This window comes from Sus scrofa, chromosome X, assembly GCF_054392235.1.
Source record: "Sus scrofa isolate SSC_HxYL_T2T_F1_AM1 chromosome X, Sscrofa_HxYL_maternal_Yorkshire_Landrace_v2.0, whole genome shotgun sequence".
Lineage (NCBI taxonomy): Eukaryota > Metazoa > Chordata > Mammalia > Artiodactyla > Suidae > Sus > Sus scrofa.
Genome location: NC_139401.1, coordinates 79321867 through 79338559, shown reverse-complemented (window position 1 = coordinate 79338559; position 16693 = coordinate 79321867). Strand labels below are relative to the sequence as shown.

At 34.7% G+C, this 16693-nt stretch overlaps 1 protein-coding gene across 10 annotated transcripts in view; it reads right to left on the bottom strand.

Annotated features, from left to right (window-relative positions):
- Window positions 1-16693, bottom strand: part of DACH2 (dachshund family transcription factor 2) — a 571191-nt gene that overhangs the window by 313436 nt on the left and 241062 nt on the right. For 8 of the 10 annotated variants that reach the window (XR_014834871.1, XR_014834872.1, XR_014834873.1 and 5 more), the window contains one exon: window positions 8139-8251. Coding sequence is in view for 6 of the 10 variants with exons in the window: in XM_021079680.2 (XP_020935339.1) it covers window positions 8139-8251 (113 nt within the window). In the remaining 4 variants the exon portion in view is untranslated. Of the gene's footprint in view, window positions 1-8138; window positions 8252-14203; window positions 16089-16693 lie in introns of those variants that run through there. The other 2 variants (XM_085007025.1, XM_085007024.1) reach the window with 2 other exon arrangements.

Here is a 16693-nt window from a genome sequence, read left to right as displayed (position 1 = left end):
TTGGGCTTATCAGACACAACTTAGAAGAGATTTACAAGGAGATCCTGCTGAATAGCATTGAGAACTTTGTCTAGATACTCATGTTGCAACAGAACAAAGGGTGGGGGAAAAACTGTAATTGTAATGTATACATGTAAGGATAACCTGACCCCCTTGCTGTACAGTGGGAAAATAAAAATATTATTAAAAAAAGGAAAAAAAGACATGTTACAATCAAGTTATTAATAAAATTTAAGTATCATCAAGAAAAAAAAAAAGAAAAATTTCAAGTCCTAGACTTTTGGAGTTACTGGCAAATAGCCAAAACCTCTAATGTTAAATCTTCGAATGACAAGAGAGTGCTGTGATACGTACTTTTTAGGTTTCTTATAACCATGAGAAAATGTAACATAGGCAAAGAGTTGGAACATGGCATGATCAATAAATATGAGACCCCTTCCTTCCAAAATGTTTGTTTAGATGAATAAATGAATTTGGTTAGAGAATCACTTCTTTTTTAGGTGGAAGTACGATAGCTATGTGTCATTTTTAGACAATTTTTCCCTAGAATTCTCCAGGCCCATCCCCTTTTGGAAAATATTAGCTGAGTCAATACATTGGTTCCATGACCATAAAATAAGTCTGTTGTTGTTGTTATTGTTTTTGGTGTTTTGTTTTGTTTTGTTTCCCATGCCAATGGCATGTGGAATTTCCCAGGCCAGGGATCAAACCTGAGCTACAAAAGTGACCCAAGCCACCATAGTGACAAGGCTGGATGCTTAACCCATTGCACTATAAGGGAACACCAGGAAATCTTACTTTTATTGGTTTTTTTTTTTTTGGCTTCTTAGGACCACACCTGAGGCACATGGAGGTTCCCAGGCTAGGGGTCGAATCGGAGCTGTGGCTGCTGACCTACACCACAGCCACAGCAACACCAGATCAGAGCTGCATCTACAACCTATACCACAGTTCAGAGCAATGCCAGATCCTTAACCCACTGAGCAAGGCCATGGATTAAACCTGCATCCTCATGGATGCTAGTCAGATTTGTTTCCTCTGAGCCACAAAAGGGACTCCTGAAGTCTTATTTTTAAATGCATTTTGGTTAAAAAAATATTTCAATGTAGTTTTTCAAGATGCATCACAGAAATCTCAAAGTTAAATTTAAAATAAGAAAGAAAAGTTAAGAGACTCAATAATCACATATTGACTTTGCTATTGTTGTAGTGGGAGTTCACAGAGCAAGAAAGACAAAAAGAAGTTGTCTATAACAACTCATGTGTATCCCACAATTCCTTTCACATACATATAAATTAAATAAAGCATTAAAAATTTTAAAAAAGAGCAAAATAACAAGGAATAAGTCTAGGTAAGAAGGAAAAGACCTGTACTCAGAAAACTATAAAACACTGACAAACAATTTTTTTTTTGGCCATGCCCACAGCATGCATAAGTTCTTGGGCCAATGATCAAACCCATGCCATAGCAGTGACCATGGCCATAGCAGTCACAATGCCAGATTCTTAACCACTAGGCCACCAGGGAATTCCACTGATGAACAAATCTGAAGATGACACAAACAGATGGAAAGATATACCATGTTCATGGACTGGAAGAATTAATATTGTTTAAATGAAGATACTAACCAAGGAAATCTACATATTCAATGCAATCCCTACCAAAATACTGATGAAATTTTTCACAGAAGTAAAATAAGTAATTCTAAAACTTGTATGAAAACACAAACAACCTCCAAATACCCAAACCAATACTGAGAAAAAAAAGTACAAAGCTGGACATATCACACTCCCTGATTTCAAACTATACTACAAAACTATAATAACCTAAGCCATATGTATTGGCACAAATGCAGATACATAGATCAAAGGTACAGAATAAAGAGATCAGAAATAAGCCCATACACTTATGATCAATTAATCTACACCAAAAAGTTAAGACTATACAATGGAAAAAAAGATAGCCTCTTCAACAAATTGTGTTGGGAAACTGAACAGCTACTTGCAAAGGAATCAAACTAGGCTACTCTCACATCATGCACAAAAATAAATTCAAAATGAATTAAAAAATAAATGTAGGACCCAATACCATAAAACTAGAAGAAAGCAAAGTCAGTACACACTTTGACATTGGTTTTAATGATATTTTTTTAGATATGTCTCCTAGAGCAAGCAAAAATAAACAAATGGGACTACATCAAACTAAAAAGCTTTTGTACAGTAAAGGAAACTACCAACAAAACATAAAGGCCACCTCTGAATGAGAAAACATATTTTTAAATGATATATCTAATAAGGTGTTAAAATCTGAAATATGCAAAGAACTCAAAATTCAGCATCAAAAAAACTCAATTAATAAGTAGCAGAAGATCTGAATAGACATTTTCCAAAGAAGAAATACAAATTGCCAACAGGCACATAAAAAGAAGCTCAACATCACTACTCATCAGGCAAATGCAAATCAAAACCACAGTCAGATACTGTCTCACATCTGTCAGAATGGTTACTACGAAAAAGACAACAAATAACAAGTATTGACAAGGATGTGGAGAAAAGCAAATCCTTGTGCACTACTGGTGGGAATGTAATTGGTGTAACCATTATGGAAAACAGCACAGAGGTTCTGATTAAAACTAGAACTACCATACAATCCAGCAATTCCACTCCTGGGTATTTAATCCAAAGAAAACAAAAACACTAATTTGAGAAGATATCTATACCCCTATGTTCACTGCAGCATTATTTACAATAGCTAAGATAAAAACTTTGGCTCCTATTAGGACAATGGTTCTTCCAGAGCACACAAGAAATTTTACAAATGCAATGACATAAAAGTAGTTAACATTCATGTGACAAGAAGCATGCTTTACACAATATTACTCATTGAAAATGTCAACAATAGTCATGGAAACAGAAATGTTTTAAGTCAACCAAAAAAAGGTTGGTTTGTTTTTTTCTAGATAGATCTCTCCTGTTTTACACTCTCAGAGGAAAGGTCTAGCATCCCATCTGTCCTCCTTATGACCACCTTTTAGCATCCAAACTAAGTAAGAATAAAAAGTGTATCTTGAAGAAGGAAGGGTGCTTAATCCAATCATGTGATCAGGGCAATTGGCATTATACCATGTCATGAAGTTGACATCATACTGCCAAGACTTGGCAGGATCTCTTTATGGCTCTGCCAATCCTGAGTTAATTGCTGCAGCTATTACTGGATTCGATATTCACAGGCTCAGTTTTCTAGGGACTTGCATGGCAGCTAAAATTCCTAAAAATATTTTGCCACAATAATGCTCAAAGGGAAAAACAGCTGAAGAATCTATTACTTTTCAAAGAATGAACACTATAGGAATTTCATTAGAAGCACTTTATTACTTCTTGTAAGCTGTCAGTTTAAATCTCTCTCAGGCCAAATTCCACATCTCAGGCCAAATTCCACATCTGTCCACATAAGTTGAGGAAAGGGGAATAGTCATCTTTTGGGAAATTCAAAGGCACACACAACTAATCCATCCTTTCAGTGTGATCCAGAGATATTCGTAGATCTGCAGAGCTGCAGAGAAAGATGGGAATAACAGTCCCTCTATAACCCACAATATTTTAGAGAAAATACCAGGTAATAGGATTATTATATATTAAAGAGCTATTAGGAAATTAAGATACTTATGGTATAATAGAAGCAGACAGAAACGAGATGGGAACATCCGCAGTTCAATATATAAAGGCAAAGTACAATTAAACTTCATCATTTTGTAATAACTCAATAAAAAGTTGCATAGAATTTGAGAAAACTCTGACTCACAAAATTAATCTTATTTTAATGTGTTGTAATGTTTTTTCATATTGTTTAGTGCAGGACAGATGTTCAAGAAACACTATACATTAAATGAATAGAATGAATTTATGTATATATTTATAGATATATGTCAGTCAATGATAGATAGGAAGATAGAGACAGGTAACTATATCTCTCAGTCTGCAGTTACATAGATAAAAATCTCTAAATGAATATCAAGTAATATTGTCAAGAATAGCTCCTATGGGTCCTATCTTAGTGAAAAAAGACATCATCAGTAATTAGTATGTTAATTAATTATGTGGAAATAAATATTTTGAAGTAATTTTTTATAACATAAGTATATTTAAACTTCCTAAGAATTTTAATGATCCTACACTCATGCATACATTCAGACTCATACCCCCCACACACGCATGCACACACACATTTGATTTATACTTTTAATTTGCTAAATAATATATGTTTACTAATACCAGAAACTTTAGTATAGCAACTCTCTGAATTCTCTCAAAGACTGAATTAGTGGAGTTTGAATGAATCAGGGTTCCGTTATATAGGAGAAATATAACCAAGAGGAAAATAAGGATCTTTGAAACAAAAAAAAATACAAATCAAAAAAGGTAATAAAATTACATGAAAATATAAATTTTAAAAATTACTCATGCTAAAGAGATAAGACAGTATGGCATACCTGACATTATTCTGCATTTTAAGAATTTACATATCAAACTATATGAATAGAGAGCTCTTCCTAAATCTAAAGATGATGACTTTATCATTTCTAAACTTTTTCACTTGCATTTTTTGCTTGCAACTATTGGGGGGAAAAGAACAATTTTTAAAAATTACTTTAGGCAAAAATAATACACAAAAAATCACTATATTTAAAAACAGACATCATGATCATTATATTTTGTTAGCCTTAGACTCCATTTTCAAATTATAAATGCAAGGAAATTATATAAACAAATGGACAATGTTTCATTTACTTAGGCAAATTCAGCAGGATTTAAAGGGACTTATCCAAACATAAGACAATGAAACAGAAGGTAGCAGCAAACTCTTATCAATAATCAATTTGTCAGTTGTGTGTAAAATTATGCGAAAGCTGTAAAACACTATCTCTTTCTTTCCCCCCCAAAAAAATAAGACATGAGTACCTGAAACTGGAATGTATTGTAAAGCATTTCAATAATCATTTGGGGAAAAAAAGGATAATTCTCAATCCCTAAGAGACCATATTAAAAATATCACCTGGATTCTTCAAAAGTATATTTAAATAAAATTAATGAAAATTAAGTTTATAATGCATAGCAAATATAATGTCAAATAAGAAACTTGCTGATAGCTAAATTGAGAACCGACTCTTATCTCAACTATCTTTGCTAATGTAGGAGTGAAGTGGTGAGTCTATGCAAAATACTGAATAATCCCATAATTATTTCTACTTGGATTTACAGAACATTTTTCTACTTATATGACTATAGGAGATTAGGATATGCTTGGCTATGTAAGATAAATTAATGTGTGCTAAGAAGAGAAATTACCATAGAGCTATGCAGATTCCTCTTCCTTCCCCTTTAATGTTTTTTATACTCTGCCATTTAGACAGAAGGAAGCATCTAGCCTTTCCTTACTCAACTCCTTATCTATCTCTATTATCTCATTCTAGGCACAAGCAAAGGGTTATGAATTGAGAAGTTTTTATTTTTATTTTTTTCCTCAATTATTCATCATGATGGCAAATCCAAGTTGTAGGAGGTAATGCCAAGGCTCTAATTCAAGGAAGGGCGTTCCATTGTCTGGTAGGAGTTGAAGCATATATACCAAAATAATAAATAATAAATTCAGAGGAGATGAAAACTTCAAACTGGATTTTATCATGTACTATAAGACATCATGATGATGAAGAAAAAGTTTGGGCCCTGGACTTTAAAAGACCTGGGTTTGAAACTCAGTTCTGCCACTCAATTGTTTGTTATCTCAAGCAATTAATTTAAACTCACTGAGCCATTAATTGTATACTTGAAAAATGAAGACAAAATTCATAAGGCTACTATGAAGACTAAATGAAGTGTATATAAAACACTTAGCACTCATGCCCAGTACATACTAGAAAATATATATTACAGGTTTTCCTCAACAGATAAGGTACCAGAGTTTCCTCAAGAGTACATTAGCTTCAAGTCAGTTATAAAATCCTTTTTTTTTTCTTTAATCTACACAGAACACATCTTTCCCCAGGGTGCACATCTGATTATTTACATGGGACTATTTCTAAGAGCTGTTAATGCATTTTATAAGTCAAGAAATTGATTATCATTTATTGAGCACCAAGATAATGCATTTCAGGCACTGTTATCCCATCTATACTTATTTTTATGCACAGGGTTCTTATATCAGAATTTGTTTACAAATATTTCAGGTCTAAAAAAATCATTACCTAATGCCCTTTCTGGATTTTCTATCTCAGCTAATGACATAATCACCCAACTTATAACAAAGGCTAGACATAAATCATCCTAGACTTCATTCTCTTAATCTCAATTTTGATCAACTATCAAGTGTGATAATTCTAATTATGAAGCAACTCCGAACATCTTTTCCACTCTATTGAATTTTCCTTAGTTCAAGTCCTCAGTGTTTCTCCTTTCATTGATATTTACCCTTGACAGCAACTGTTTTTCAGAACATTTGCTCAGTTACTTGATAGTAGTTTCTTTCACCACAGCAGCTTTTTTTTATTTGAACAAAATCCTATGTGACATAGAATATGTAAAATTCTTAGGCAAAAGTGAGGAACCCAGAAATACTTCTCCAATTCCACGTCAGCTAGTGCAGAAAATCCTTGTAAGATACTTAGGAAAACCACTGGTCTGTACAGAAAATCCTGAACTGCTATAACATGATAAATAAAAAGTTAGCTTCACAAGCTGGTTTTTCCCACCCTTTCTACTCTAACTGTATCATCTATAAATCTCCCATCTTAAATTTCTGCTCTAGTCCTTTCTACATAATTGCTATTCCCCTTGGCATACTAGGTTCTTTCTCATCAGTGTGTATCTGTCTACATTCAGAAGAATGTTTTTCCTCTGATTCTCCATCTGTCCAACACTCAGTCTATAAGACATAGCTCACACCTCCATGAGCATGACCTGACTTAACAAATTTATTTAGTTGCTCACATCTCTATGATCTTACATCAAGCACCTTGCATGTGCTTGTTTTATAGTCTCTCTCATACTTTAATGCGATTACGAGTTTACATGACTTTCTCCCTAATTCTACTGTGATCAGGACTGCTATTAATATAATTTTGCATTACCTAGAACCTAATTCCCAAAACACATTGGGTGTTTTTTAAAATTTTTGCATCATTTAAGATATACAGATCTTATTGCAATTAAGTACATTTTCTACCACATAGTAGCTTTAAATATTTTTAAAAGTTCACTTAGGAAATTGCAAGCTTATTTTTACATGTTTTGCATGCTTGTATTTACTTTTTTAGAAAAGTAACTTTCGAAAAAGTTCAATATGAATTTAGGAGTCTGGTATTTTCAGGGGAGTATTGTTTAGCAAAGTGTTTGATGAAAAACACTGATTCATTATTTAAGACAGTGACTACTTGGGAATTCCCATTGTGGCTCGGCAGTAACAAACCCTACTAGTATTCATGAGGATGCAGGTTCAATCCCTGGCTCCGCTCATTGGGTTAAGAATCTGGCATTGCTGCAAGCTGTGGTGTAGGTCACAGACACAGCTCAGATCCTGCACTGCAGTAGCTGTGGCAGTAGGCTCCAATTTGACCTCTAGCTTGGGAACTTCATATGCCACAGGTACGGCCCTAAAAAGAAAAAAAAATGACAATGCCTACTTGCACCTTCCTCTTTTCTAATCATAAGGTGCTACCAGAGATGCTGCATATTTCTGCATTTTATCCAAGATTAATAACATGGAAAAGATGCATTTTGTTTTGAAAACAAAAAAATATTAATGAGATGTATTAGTAGGCAGGTATACTCCATGCTGCAGGAGGCTTTGAGACAATGCTAGTTTGGCCAGTCCCTCCCCCCACCCACTCTGCCCTTAAGACACAAAAAACACACATACATACACACAATACTGCCTTTAAATATAATTCCTAAAAAAAAAAATCACAATTTTTTTTAGGTCATGTCCATTTGATTTGAGTTGACGGAGTAAAAAAAATGTATTCATGAATACCCTAGTACAACTTGAAAAGCTCTGAAGGACAAGGCAGTTAGATCAATATTAGTTTATTTCAAATGCTGGGCAGTATGAAGAGACAAGGGTGATCATCAGGTGGATTTTATTACCTGTTGGAGTGATAAGTCCCGGTGATAAGAGGCCTGGGACTGAATGGGGCAGAAGGCGAGCATTGTCCTGCAACACTCCCAAAGAACGCTTAGGAGGCCTGCCAGGCCTTGAACTGTTGAAAAACAGACAAATATCAGGTTAAAATGCACTCTTCAGAAATATCATCACTTGCTACAGTCACCTAAATCTTTATAATTGCCAAGAGTGATGGAATTTTATATTAAAGGTTATTTTCATTGATTACTAAAAAAAAAAAACAATATTTTCCTTTCTGCTAAACTTCCCCACATAATTATGACAAACATTAAAATCGTAAATTCCATTTACAAGCCAGCACTTTGTAAAACCGCTTACCTGTTTGAGAAACCCGAAGTTACCCCCTGCTCTTAAAGCTACACTTGATTCCTGGTATTAATACATGTTACTGAGATCTGAGATACTGATTCTGCCCAGCATATAAGAGGTAATGGGTAAAAAGCTGATATGCAGAATAAGAACTGATGTTTATTATCATTTCCATGACTGCTGGGAGCCCACAAGGAACAAAGAACTCCCATCCTCAATAGTTTTCTTTTTTTCCTACCTATTATTTAAACCAGGTTGTATAACCAGGAGTGCACTCTCTTGGAGTGGCCATACTAACGAAACCTGCCACCTTTGCAATCCAGGCTATCTTTTCTCACAGACTGTTGTTTTTAACTGATGAGTTGAGGCTAAACTTATGACATTAACCTAACCTACTCTATTTGCACATTCTTCACCATGGTCTGAGAAGTTCAGGAATTGAAGTTGCAAATGTTAATCCTTAAAATAATGAAATAGAAAGTCAGTACCCGGCTGCCATCTTGTACCTTAATACAATCAGGGTACTAATACTTCATTTGGAAGCTGTTACCACAATGAAGAGTCTTATTTAGAAGTCATTGAACATTAGGATCAAGTCATTCTCAAGTCACACAATATATTTTAAATATTACTTTCTTAATGTTGCCTAAGATATTGCTGTTGCTTCCTAGTCGAAATGCAGTTTACCAAGCTGAATAATAGGGATTTTGTCAAAATACTGCAAAATACTATATTAAATAACCCAAGCCACAAAAATAATGAGGTTCAGATACAGAACGTTTCCAAAAATGACTTTTTGTTCACAAAGAAATTTAAGTTAAACCTCACTCTATCAAACTTTGCAGTAGCAAAGTGCTCCATCAATGTAAGACAAACTCTGCTTTTAAATGAAGACAACTTCTAGCAACCTTACACAGAGGTATCATTACCCAGTTCATTTTTCATACCCTGTGCTGGTGTTATTTTCTTTCACTGTACATCAATATTGTATATCAATCTAGCATGAAAGATTCTTTTTTTCTCATTTAATGTTTTATAAACTGACTCTCCTCTCCCTCTTTCTACTCAATTTCAGACTATAATTTATTTAATTCAGTGTTATTATCCTGTTTGCCCTTTCTCTGTTTTATGGCTTCCTAGCTCTTTTAAGGAATGGCATTAAGAAAAATATGCCATTTACTTAAAATGCCCTAAAGGATCCCAAGATCACTAAACAATGTTCATCAGGTTATATCCAGTCATTAGAAGAAGGTACATTATTTTGCTGAATAATCTTCAACAAATATATATTTTTTAAGTGCGTCTTTGGGTCTATTTGTCAGAATTTGAGCCTACTAACTTTATTCAAGACTACCTGATTACTCTGTACATTTTCCAGCATAAACATTTCAGTGCTATCTTTTTGCTTGCACTTTCAGACAGGCTGTCTCCAGAAGAAAGCAGCCTTTACTTCCATGACCTGGTATACTTTGGAAGCTATAGGGTTTAAATAGTTCTGTTCCAAATTTTTGGCTCAATCCAACAATTTGATGTAGCTCTTTTCTATTAAACTGACTCAGGCTTGGGAGTCATTAGATTACAGGCTTCATAGTCTGGTGGTTCTACCTTAAATTTGAAGATTTGAAAAATTTGGTCAGATTTCCCACCATCTGAGCTCTATGGAGGAATTCATGGGTAATGTCACAAATGGCTTGGTAGTATTTAGTACATATGCTATAAACCAAGATCACTTTCTCTATCCTAACAGTTTTTCAGTTTGTAATTTTATGATGTTGGTATGATTAATTGTGAGACTCCCCAGCTAAAATGTAAGGCCAGAAGGGGTATAACCGAGCAGGACCCTGTGGACTCCTGGGCGCAAAAGCTTTTTCTTCATTCCCCAATAAAAAATGGGGGGCACAGAAAAGATTTTGTGCCCAGGAGCTCCATAAGGCCCTGCTCAGTTACAGGGGCTGGTAGTGGATAATTAAATCAGTTAATGAATAATGACAGAAAATATTACTTCACCATTGCTATTTTCCAAATATTCTTAGATTGCTCTATTCTTGACCATATGAATATAAAGCCAGTTACATCACTTAATTATCAGGTAATTGCTTTTAAACCTTGGACTCCACAACAATTGTAAGAGCTTTAAATTATGATCCAATCCACTCCGACTATTTACAAAGTTAAAGAAGGATAAATGCCACTGTCTTAGCTCTGAAAGGCCCTACAAGCTTCAAGATCCATTCGAGGACTAAAGGTCCCTAGAGTTATATACATGTAATGACAGAACTCAATCAATTGAATGTACTTATTCAATCATCCAATAAACAAACATGTAAGAAGTGCCCATTCAGTGTGCATCTGTCATTGAAACTACTTATCAGGGTCACAGAGGTTAAAATGTAAGCTTGACAAGGGCAAGGGTTTTGGGTTTTTTTGTTCATTGATATATTGTGAGAACCTAGAACTCCTTCTGCTTTTGAGGAGTCCTAGGTCTAGTGATAGCTATGTATATTTTGCCTGTTATTTAAAATTTATGATTAATATTTTAGTGAGTATGATTGTGTGATACAGCCTTCCAAACTTGTTTAAACTTCTCAGAAAGCAAAATCATATTCAGATGCTATTTTTTATATTCATGGAAAGAAGACTTGGGCCCCTAGAATAAAATAATTAGAATCAAGTTTATGAAAGTGATTTAAAATCAATATACCTCCATATTGACATAAAATAGATTTATTCTTACTTTTAGACCTAATGATCTTCTGTAGTAAGACATTCCTAGCACTAAAGTTCATGCATTTCTTTTCAAAGAACACGAGCCTGACAACATGAGGAAAGACTGGAGGATTCCTTCTGTAGAAACTTGGGAAAGATCATCTGTGATAGATGATCTTGCCATACTTTTTATCTTTAAGAACTTTATGAGCATCAGACAGATATTTAAATATTAATAAAGACAAATAAACATGTGGTGATTTAACTAAAATGCTATTATTTGGATAACAATTTAATTTTTTTGAAATTTTATTTTTATTTTTTTACAGAATAAAATATATATATTTAAACACAATTACATTCACACAGATTATTATATCATGGATCTTAAGAAACAGATTAAGTGACTCCCTCTAGAAAAGTGGAATGGAAAATATGCTGAGACAAATAGGAAATTTATTCTATACTTTATCCCATTTTGTATGGCTTTCATCTCTACTATTTAGTATTATCTATTACATTTCAATTTTTCTTTAAAATTAGCATTATATTAAAATTGTGTATATTATGCAACTAAAATTTATAAAGAAGAAAGCCTTATATACAATTAAATATTTTATATAGCATAATATAAAGAATAACTTAACTGGTAAGAATAACAAAAATAATACACCCTCTGAAAATAAGTAAAATATAAAATGCATAAATTGGTTAAAAAACAGTGTAACTATATAAATATGTCCTCACAATTTGTTACATCTTATTAATTCTTCAATATAGGCATTATACCACTCTAGGTGATGTGATAAACAAGACATAGACTTTACATTGTACCATGGAGAGAAATGGTTACTAATAATACAATTGTTGAACTGTATTATTTAATTGTACAGTGGCATTATTTAACTATAATTATCATACATTCTTTGATGGAGAGGAAACCAGAATCAGATGTAAGAAGACTTCAGCATTCCAAGAATGATGTCAAATGACCCCCTTCATGGTGGATTATGCACTTATTTACTATGAGATATATTTCTTCTCCAGAGATTCCTTGTTTGTGTATCAATTGTAGATTTTTGGTTTGCAGTTATTCTAAAGTTTTGATATAAGAGTCTATATGTATATGAGATTGTTTTAAGTTGTTGGTCTCTTAATTGCAAGTTCATCTCCAGTGTCCTGCACTTGTACCCACCTCTTCTCATGATTTCTGATTTTGGTGGTATAATTGTGCATGGATGATTTCCTATCTTTACTGTATATATACCTTTACTGGTGAGCCTTGTCATTTGTGGCATTTTTGTTTCCTGTTGCTGTCTTTTCTTTTCTGACTAGAGAAGTTCCTTTAGTATTTGTTGTAAGGCTGGTTTAGTGTTGCTGAATTCTCTCAGCTTTTGCTTATCTGTGAAGGTTTTGATTTCTCCTTCAAATCTGAAGGAGAGCCTTGCTGGGTAGAATAATCTTGGTTGGTGGTTTTTTTCTTTCATCACGTTAAGCATATGGTGCCATTCCCTTCTGGCCTGCAGAGTTTCTGCTAAAAAATCTGCCCATAACCTTACTGGGGTTCCCTTGTATATTACTTGTTTCTTTTCCCTAGCTGCTTTCAAGATTTTCTCTTTGCCTTCAATTTTGGTTAGTTTGATTAATATGTGTCTCAGTGTATTCCTCCTTGGGTTTATTTTATATGGTAGTTATTGTGCTTCCTGGATTTGAGTGAGTGATTCCTTTCCTACGTTAGGGAAGTTTTTGGCTATTATCTCTTGGAATATTTTTTCTGTCCCTTTCTCTCCCTCTTCTCCTTCTGGCACCCCATAACACCGATGTTGGCGCGTTTAATGTTGTCTCAGAGTTCTCTGAGACTCTCTTCATTTCTCTTCAATCTTTTTTCTCTTTTCTGTTCTTCATCCCTAATTTCCACTAATCTGTCCTCCACCTCGCTTATTCGTTCTTCTACCTCCTGTATTCTGCTGTTGGCTGCTTCTACTGATTTTTTTATTTCAGTTATTGTATTTTGCATCTCTTCTTGTTTAAGTTTGATATCTTGTATCTCTTTGCTCAGTGTTTCCTGTAAGTTAGCCATCTTTGCCTCCAGTTTACTTCCAATGCATCATCTTCAGCATCAACAGTCTAACGTCTTTTTCCTGGAGGCTGAGAATCTCCTCACCGCTTAGGTGATTTTCTGGGGTTTTTCCTTTCTCCCTCATCTGAATTATAGTTCTCTGCCTTTTCATTTTTATAGGTTTTTGGTGTGGTGACCTTTTTCCAGACAGTAGAGTTGTAGCCTCTCTTACTTCTGGTTTCCGCCCCTCTTGTGGCTGGAATTGGCATGGGGGTTGCTGTAGGTTTCCTGATTGGAGGGACTGGTGCCTGCCCACTGGTAGGTGAGGCTGATTCCTATCCCTCTGGTGGGTGGGGCTTAGTCTCTGGATGGGATTAGAGGCAGCTGTGTGCCTGAGGGGTCTTTAGTAGCCTGTTTACTGAGGGGCAGGGCTGTGATCCCACCCGGATTGTTGTTGCCCTGGGGCTTCTCAGGGCTGACTGACAGGTGGAGCCAGATTTTCCCAAAATGGCCACCTCCAGAGAAAGGCATGCTGCTGAATATTCCTGAGAGCTTTGCTTTCAATGTCCTTCCCTCACAACAAGCCACATTCACCCCTGTTTTCCTAGGATGTCCTCCATGAACTGCAGCCAGGTTTGACCCAGATTCCTATGGAGACCTCACTCTGCCCAGGGACCCAGTGCACGTGAAAGTCTGTGTGCACCTTTTAAGAATGGGGTCTCCATTTCCCCCAGTCCCATGGAGCCCCTGTACACAAGCCCCACTGGCCTTCTATGTCAGATGCTCCAGGGGCTCTTTCTCCCAGTGCCAGATCCCCACACGTGAGGCTTTGATGTGGGGCTCAGAACTCTCACTCCTGTAGGTGAGTCTCTATGAACCAGTTAGTTTCCAGTCTGTGGAGTTTCCCACCCTGGAGGTATGGGGTTGTTTATATCATGAAATCGCCCCTCCTACCTGTGGATGTGGCCTCCTCTTTTTCTTCTGAAGTAGGATTTCTTTTTTAAGGTTTCCAGTCCATTGGATAACAATTTAATCAGCATAGGTTGAAAGGTCCATCATTGCAGCATCCTGTTTCTGCTAAAATATTGACTGCATTACTAATTTCAGTAATGCATTGTTCTACAGGGCACAAATAACCATGTAATTACTCTTTAATTGAATGATAATTGCTTGTTGGTTATTATTAGTTTTCAGTCTAATTACAAGGTTATTTGTACTCTATAAAATAAAAATAGGCCCTTTTTAAAGTCCCCATCCAAATGCTTCAGTGGATTTATCACCCATGAACACCATAAACAAAAGTTTATGGTACAAGGCAAACAACCCCCCAAAATATCAAAACGTTTATTAACTAGCTCAGATAAATCTTTGAGAGTATCAGCTTTATAAAATCAACATGAGGTGTAATGTTTATAGGTGGTTTGAAAGGAAATTATATCAAAGAATCATGATTACCTCTGGATCCACGTCATCCTATAACAATTTATCTTAATATGTATTTTACCCTTTGCTCTCCAAACTTCTTTAGAAGAAATGAAATAGTAACTCAGCTTCTTGAGATTGAAGAATAAGCCAAACTGAAATATGCATCAACAATATTTCACTTTTCTGCAGTTGAAGTGGATTACCATCAGAGTGTTTCCACGAAGTTTATAAATTTTGTAGCATTGACAGGTTCCTAAGAAAGAAAGTCAGTAGGACTTCTGGTGTCAAAAAATATGACAATTTCTGTATATATCCATTCCTAGTTGTAATAAAGTAGCTGGTACTTTGCTCATTAAGATTATTAAATTTCACTGTTGGAGTTATTTTTATGTTGTATCATCAGCCACTTGTATATGAATCAAGGAGTAAGCAATCGAGTAAGGTGAATAATTTTGTAATTTCAAAAAATAACTCTTTAATAAATTAATTAGTGATTTCATGGGCTTTCAAGATACTTAATATAAATCATATGGCCAGTACATGATTTAGTGAAGAATCTCAAACCACATTATCCTCTTCAATTAAAACTTAGTTTACTACTCTTTAAAGAAACACTCATAACATCCTGGGATAAAATGAGCAAATTTCTGAGAATATAGTGGCAGTTAAGTGTAGTATTAGCAGAAAGTTGTAAAGATCGCTGCAATTGGATTCCTGAAGTAGAAGCTGTTCACCATGACCAAGGGCTCACTTTTCAAAGCCATCACTGATATTTAAAATATCTTAGGATATTCTCTGAATGTGTTGTTTTTTTCAGTTACATTAGAAGCCAAGAAAACCAAGAATGGCATTAGCTTTGAAGGTGTTGTTTACCTGACTGTGAGAGTCTGCTCTGACTTTCAATGTACTTGTTAAATTAGGTAAGAATTTTTTTGTCAGAACAGTAAAATTTGTAATTACATCATGGATTAATAATAATCTCTTAGGTTTGACATTTATTACAACATTTCAAGGATGCCAATGGTAGTTAAACTCTAACTGACCTTTCAGTGTTTATGAAGAGAAGCAAACTCTGACCTCACAGAAACCTAAATCCATCTTCTCTCAGTGTTGGCAAACTAATCACTTGTCTAACTATTGCACACTGGATTGTATTCCCAACCAGATCAAAGGCAGCAGCAACCAATTCAGCACCCCAGAAAAAGTCATCCATGCAAAATGGGCAATTAACATTAATCATATATGAAATTGTTCAAGCTGATGACTGGAACTTGGTCACTATGGTAACTCTCATAAAATGGTGCTTATGTTAAACTGGGTGTCAATCAGCTCTTGGTTCATGGGAACTTAAAGTGTGGCTCATCATGTCTCTAGGAGCTATAAACACAAGGAAGCAAAAAAAAAAAAAACCACCAGAAGCAAGATTATTTATATTCCATTACCATTTACTCCCTTTCTCAGTTCTTATAGGCATATCCAAAACTTAAATTTGAATATATCAAAAGCATTAATACCAGCATTCCATTAGAGTTAGGGAGGTTAAGGAATTATCTTTAACATAAGGGTGTTCAGGGGATGAGGGAAAACCTCCCTTGTTAGGGTTATGCATTACAATACCAAGGATCAGGCAGAATAATTCATGTTTAGCACTAATCTTATAATTGTAGCAAAGTGAATTATTTCCAGTTATTATTTTAAATAATGATGTTTAATTTATTTGCTTATGCTGAATTTCTGTTTTTCTTTCAATAAAAAAAGAAATCTGATGTAATAGACAATTTAAGGGTTGACTACTCACTTGATAGAAAGTATAAATGGGAAGCTATTTTATACTTCATTTACTTGACTCTGCTCCCTATTTAAATTAAATGTGCTTTAGGCCTGGTGTTAGTACCTTTAAACAAGTTTACTTTTTGTCATAAATTGACTTAATTCTAGTAAAGATATTAGTATAGTTAACAAAGATTGTATAACAGAAATGCAGATGTATGACTTAAATTATTAGCAGCCTCTTTTCAT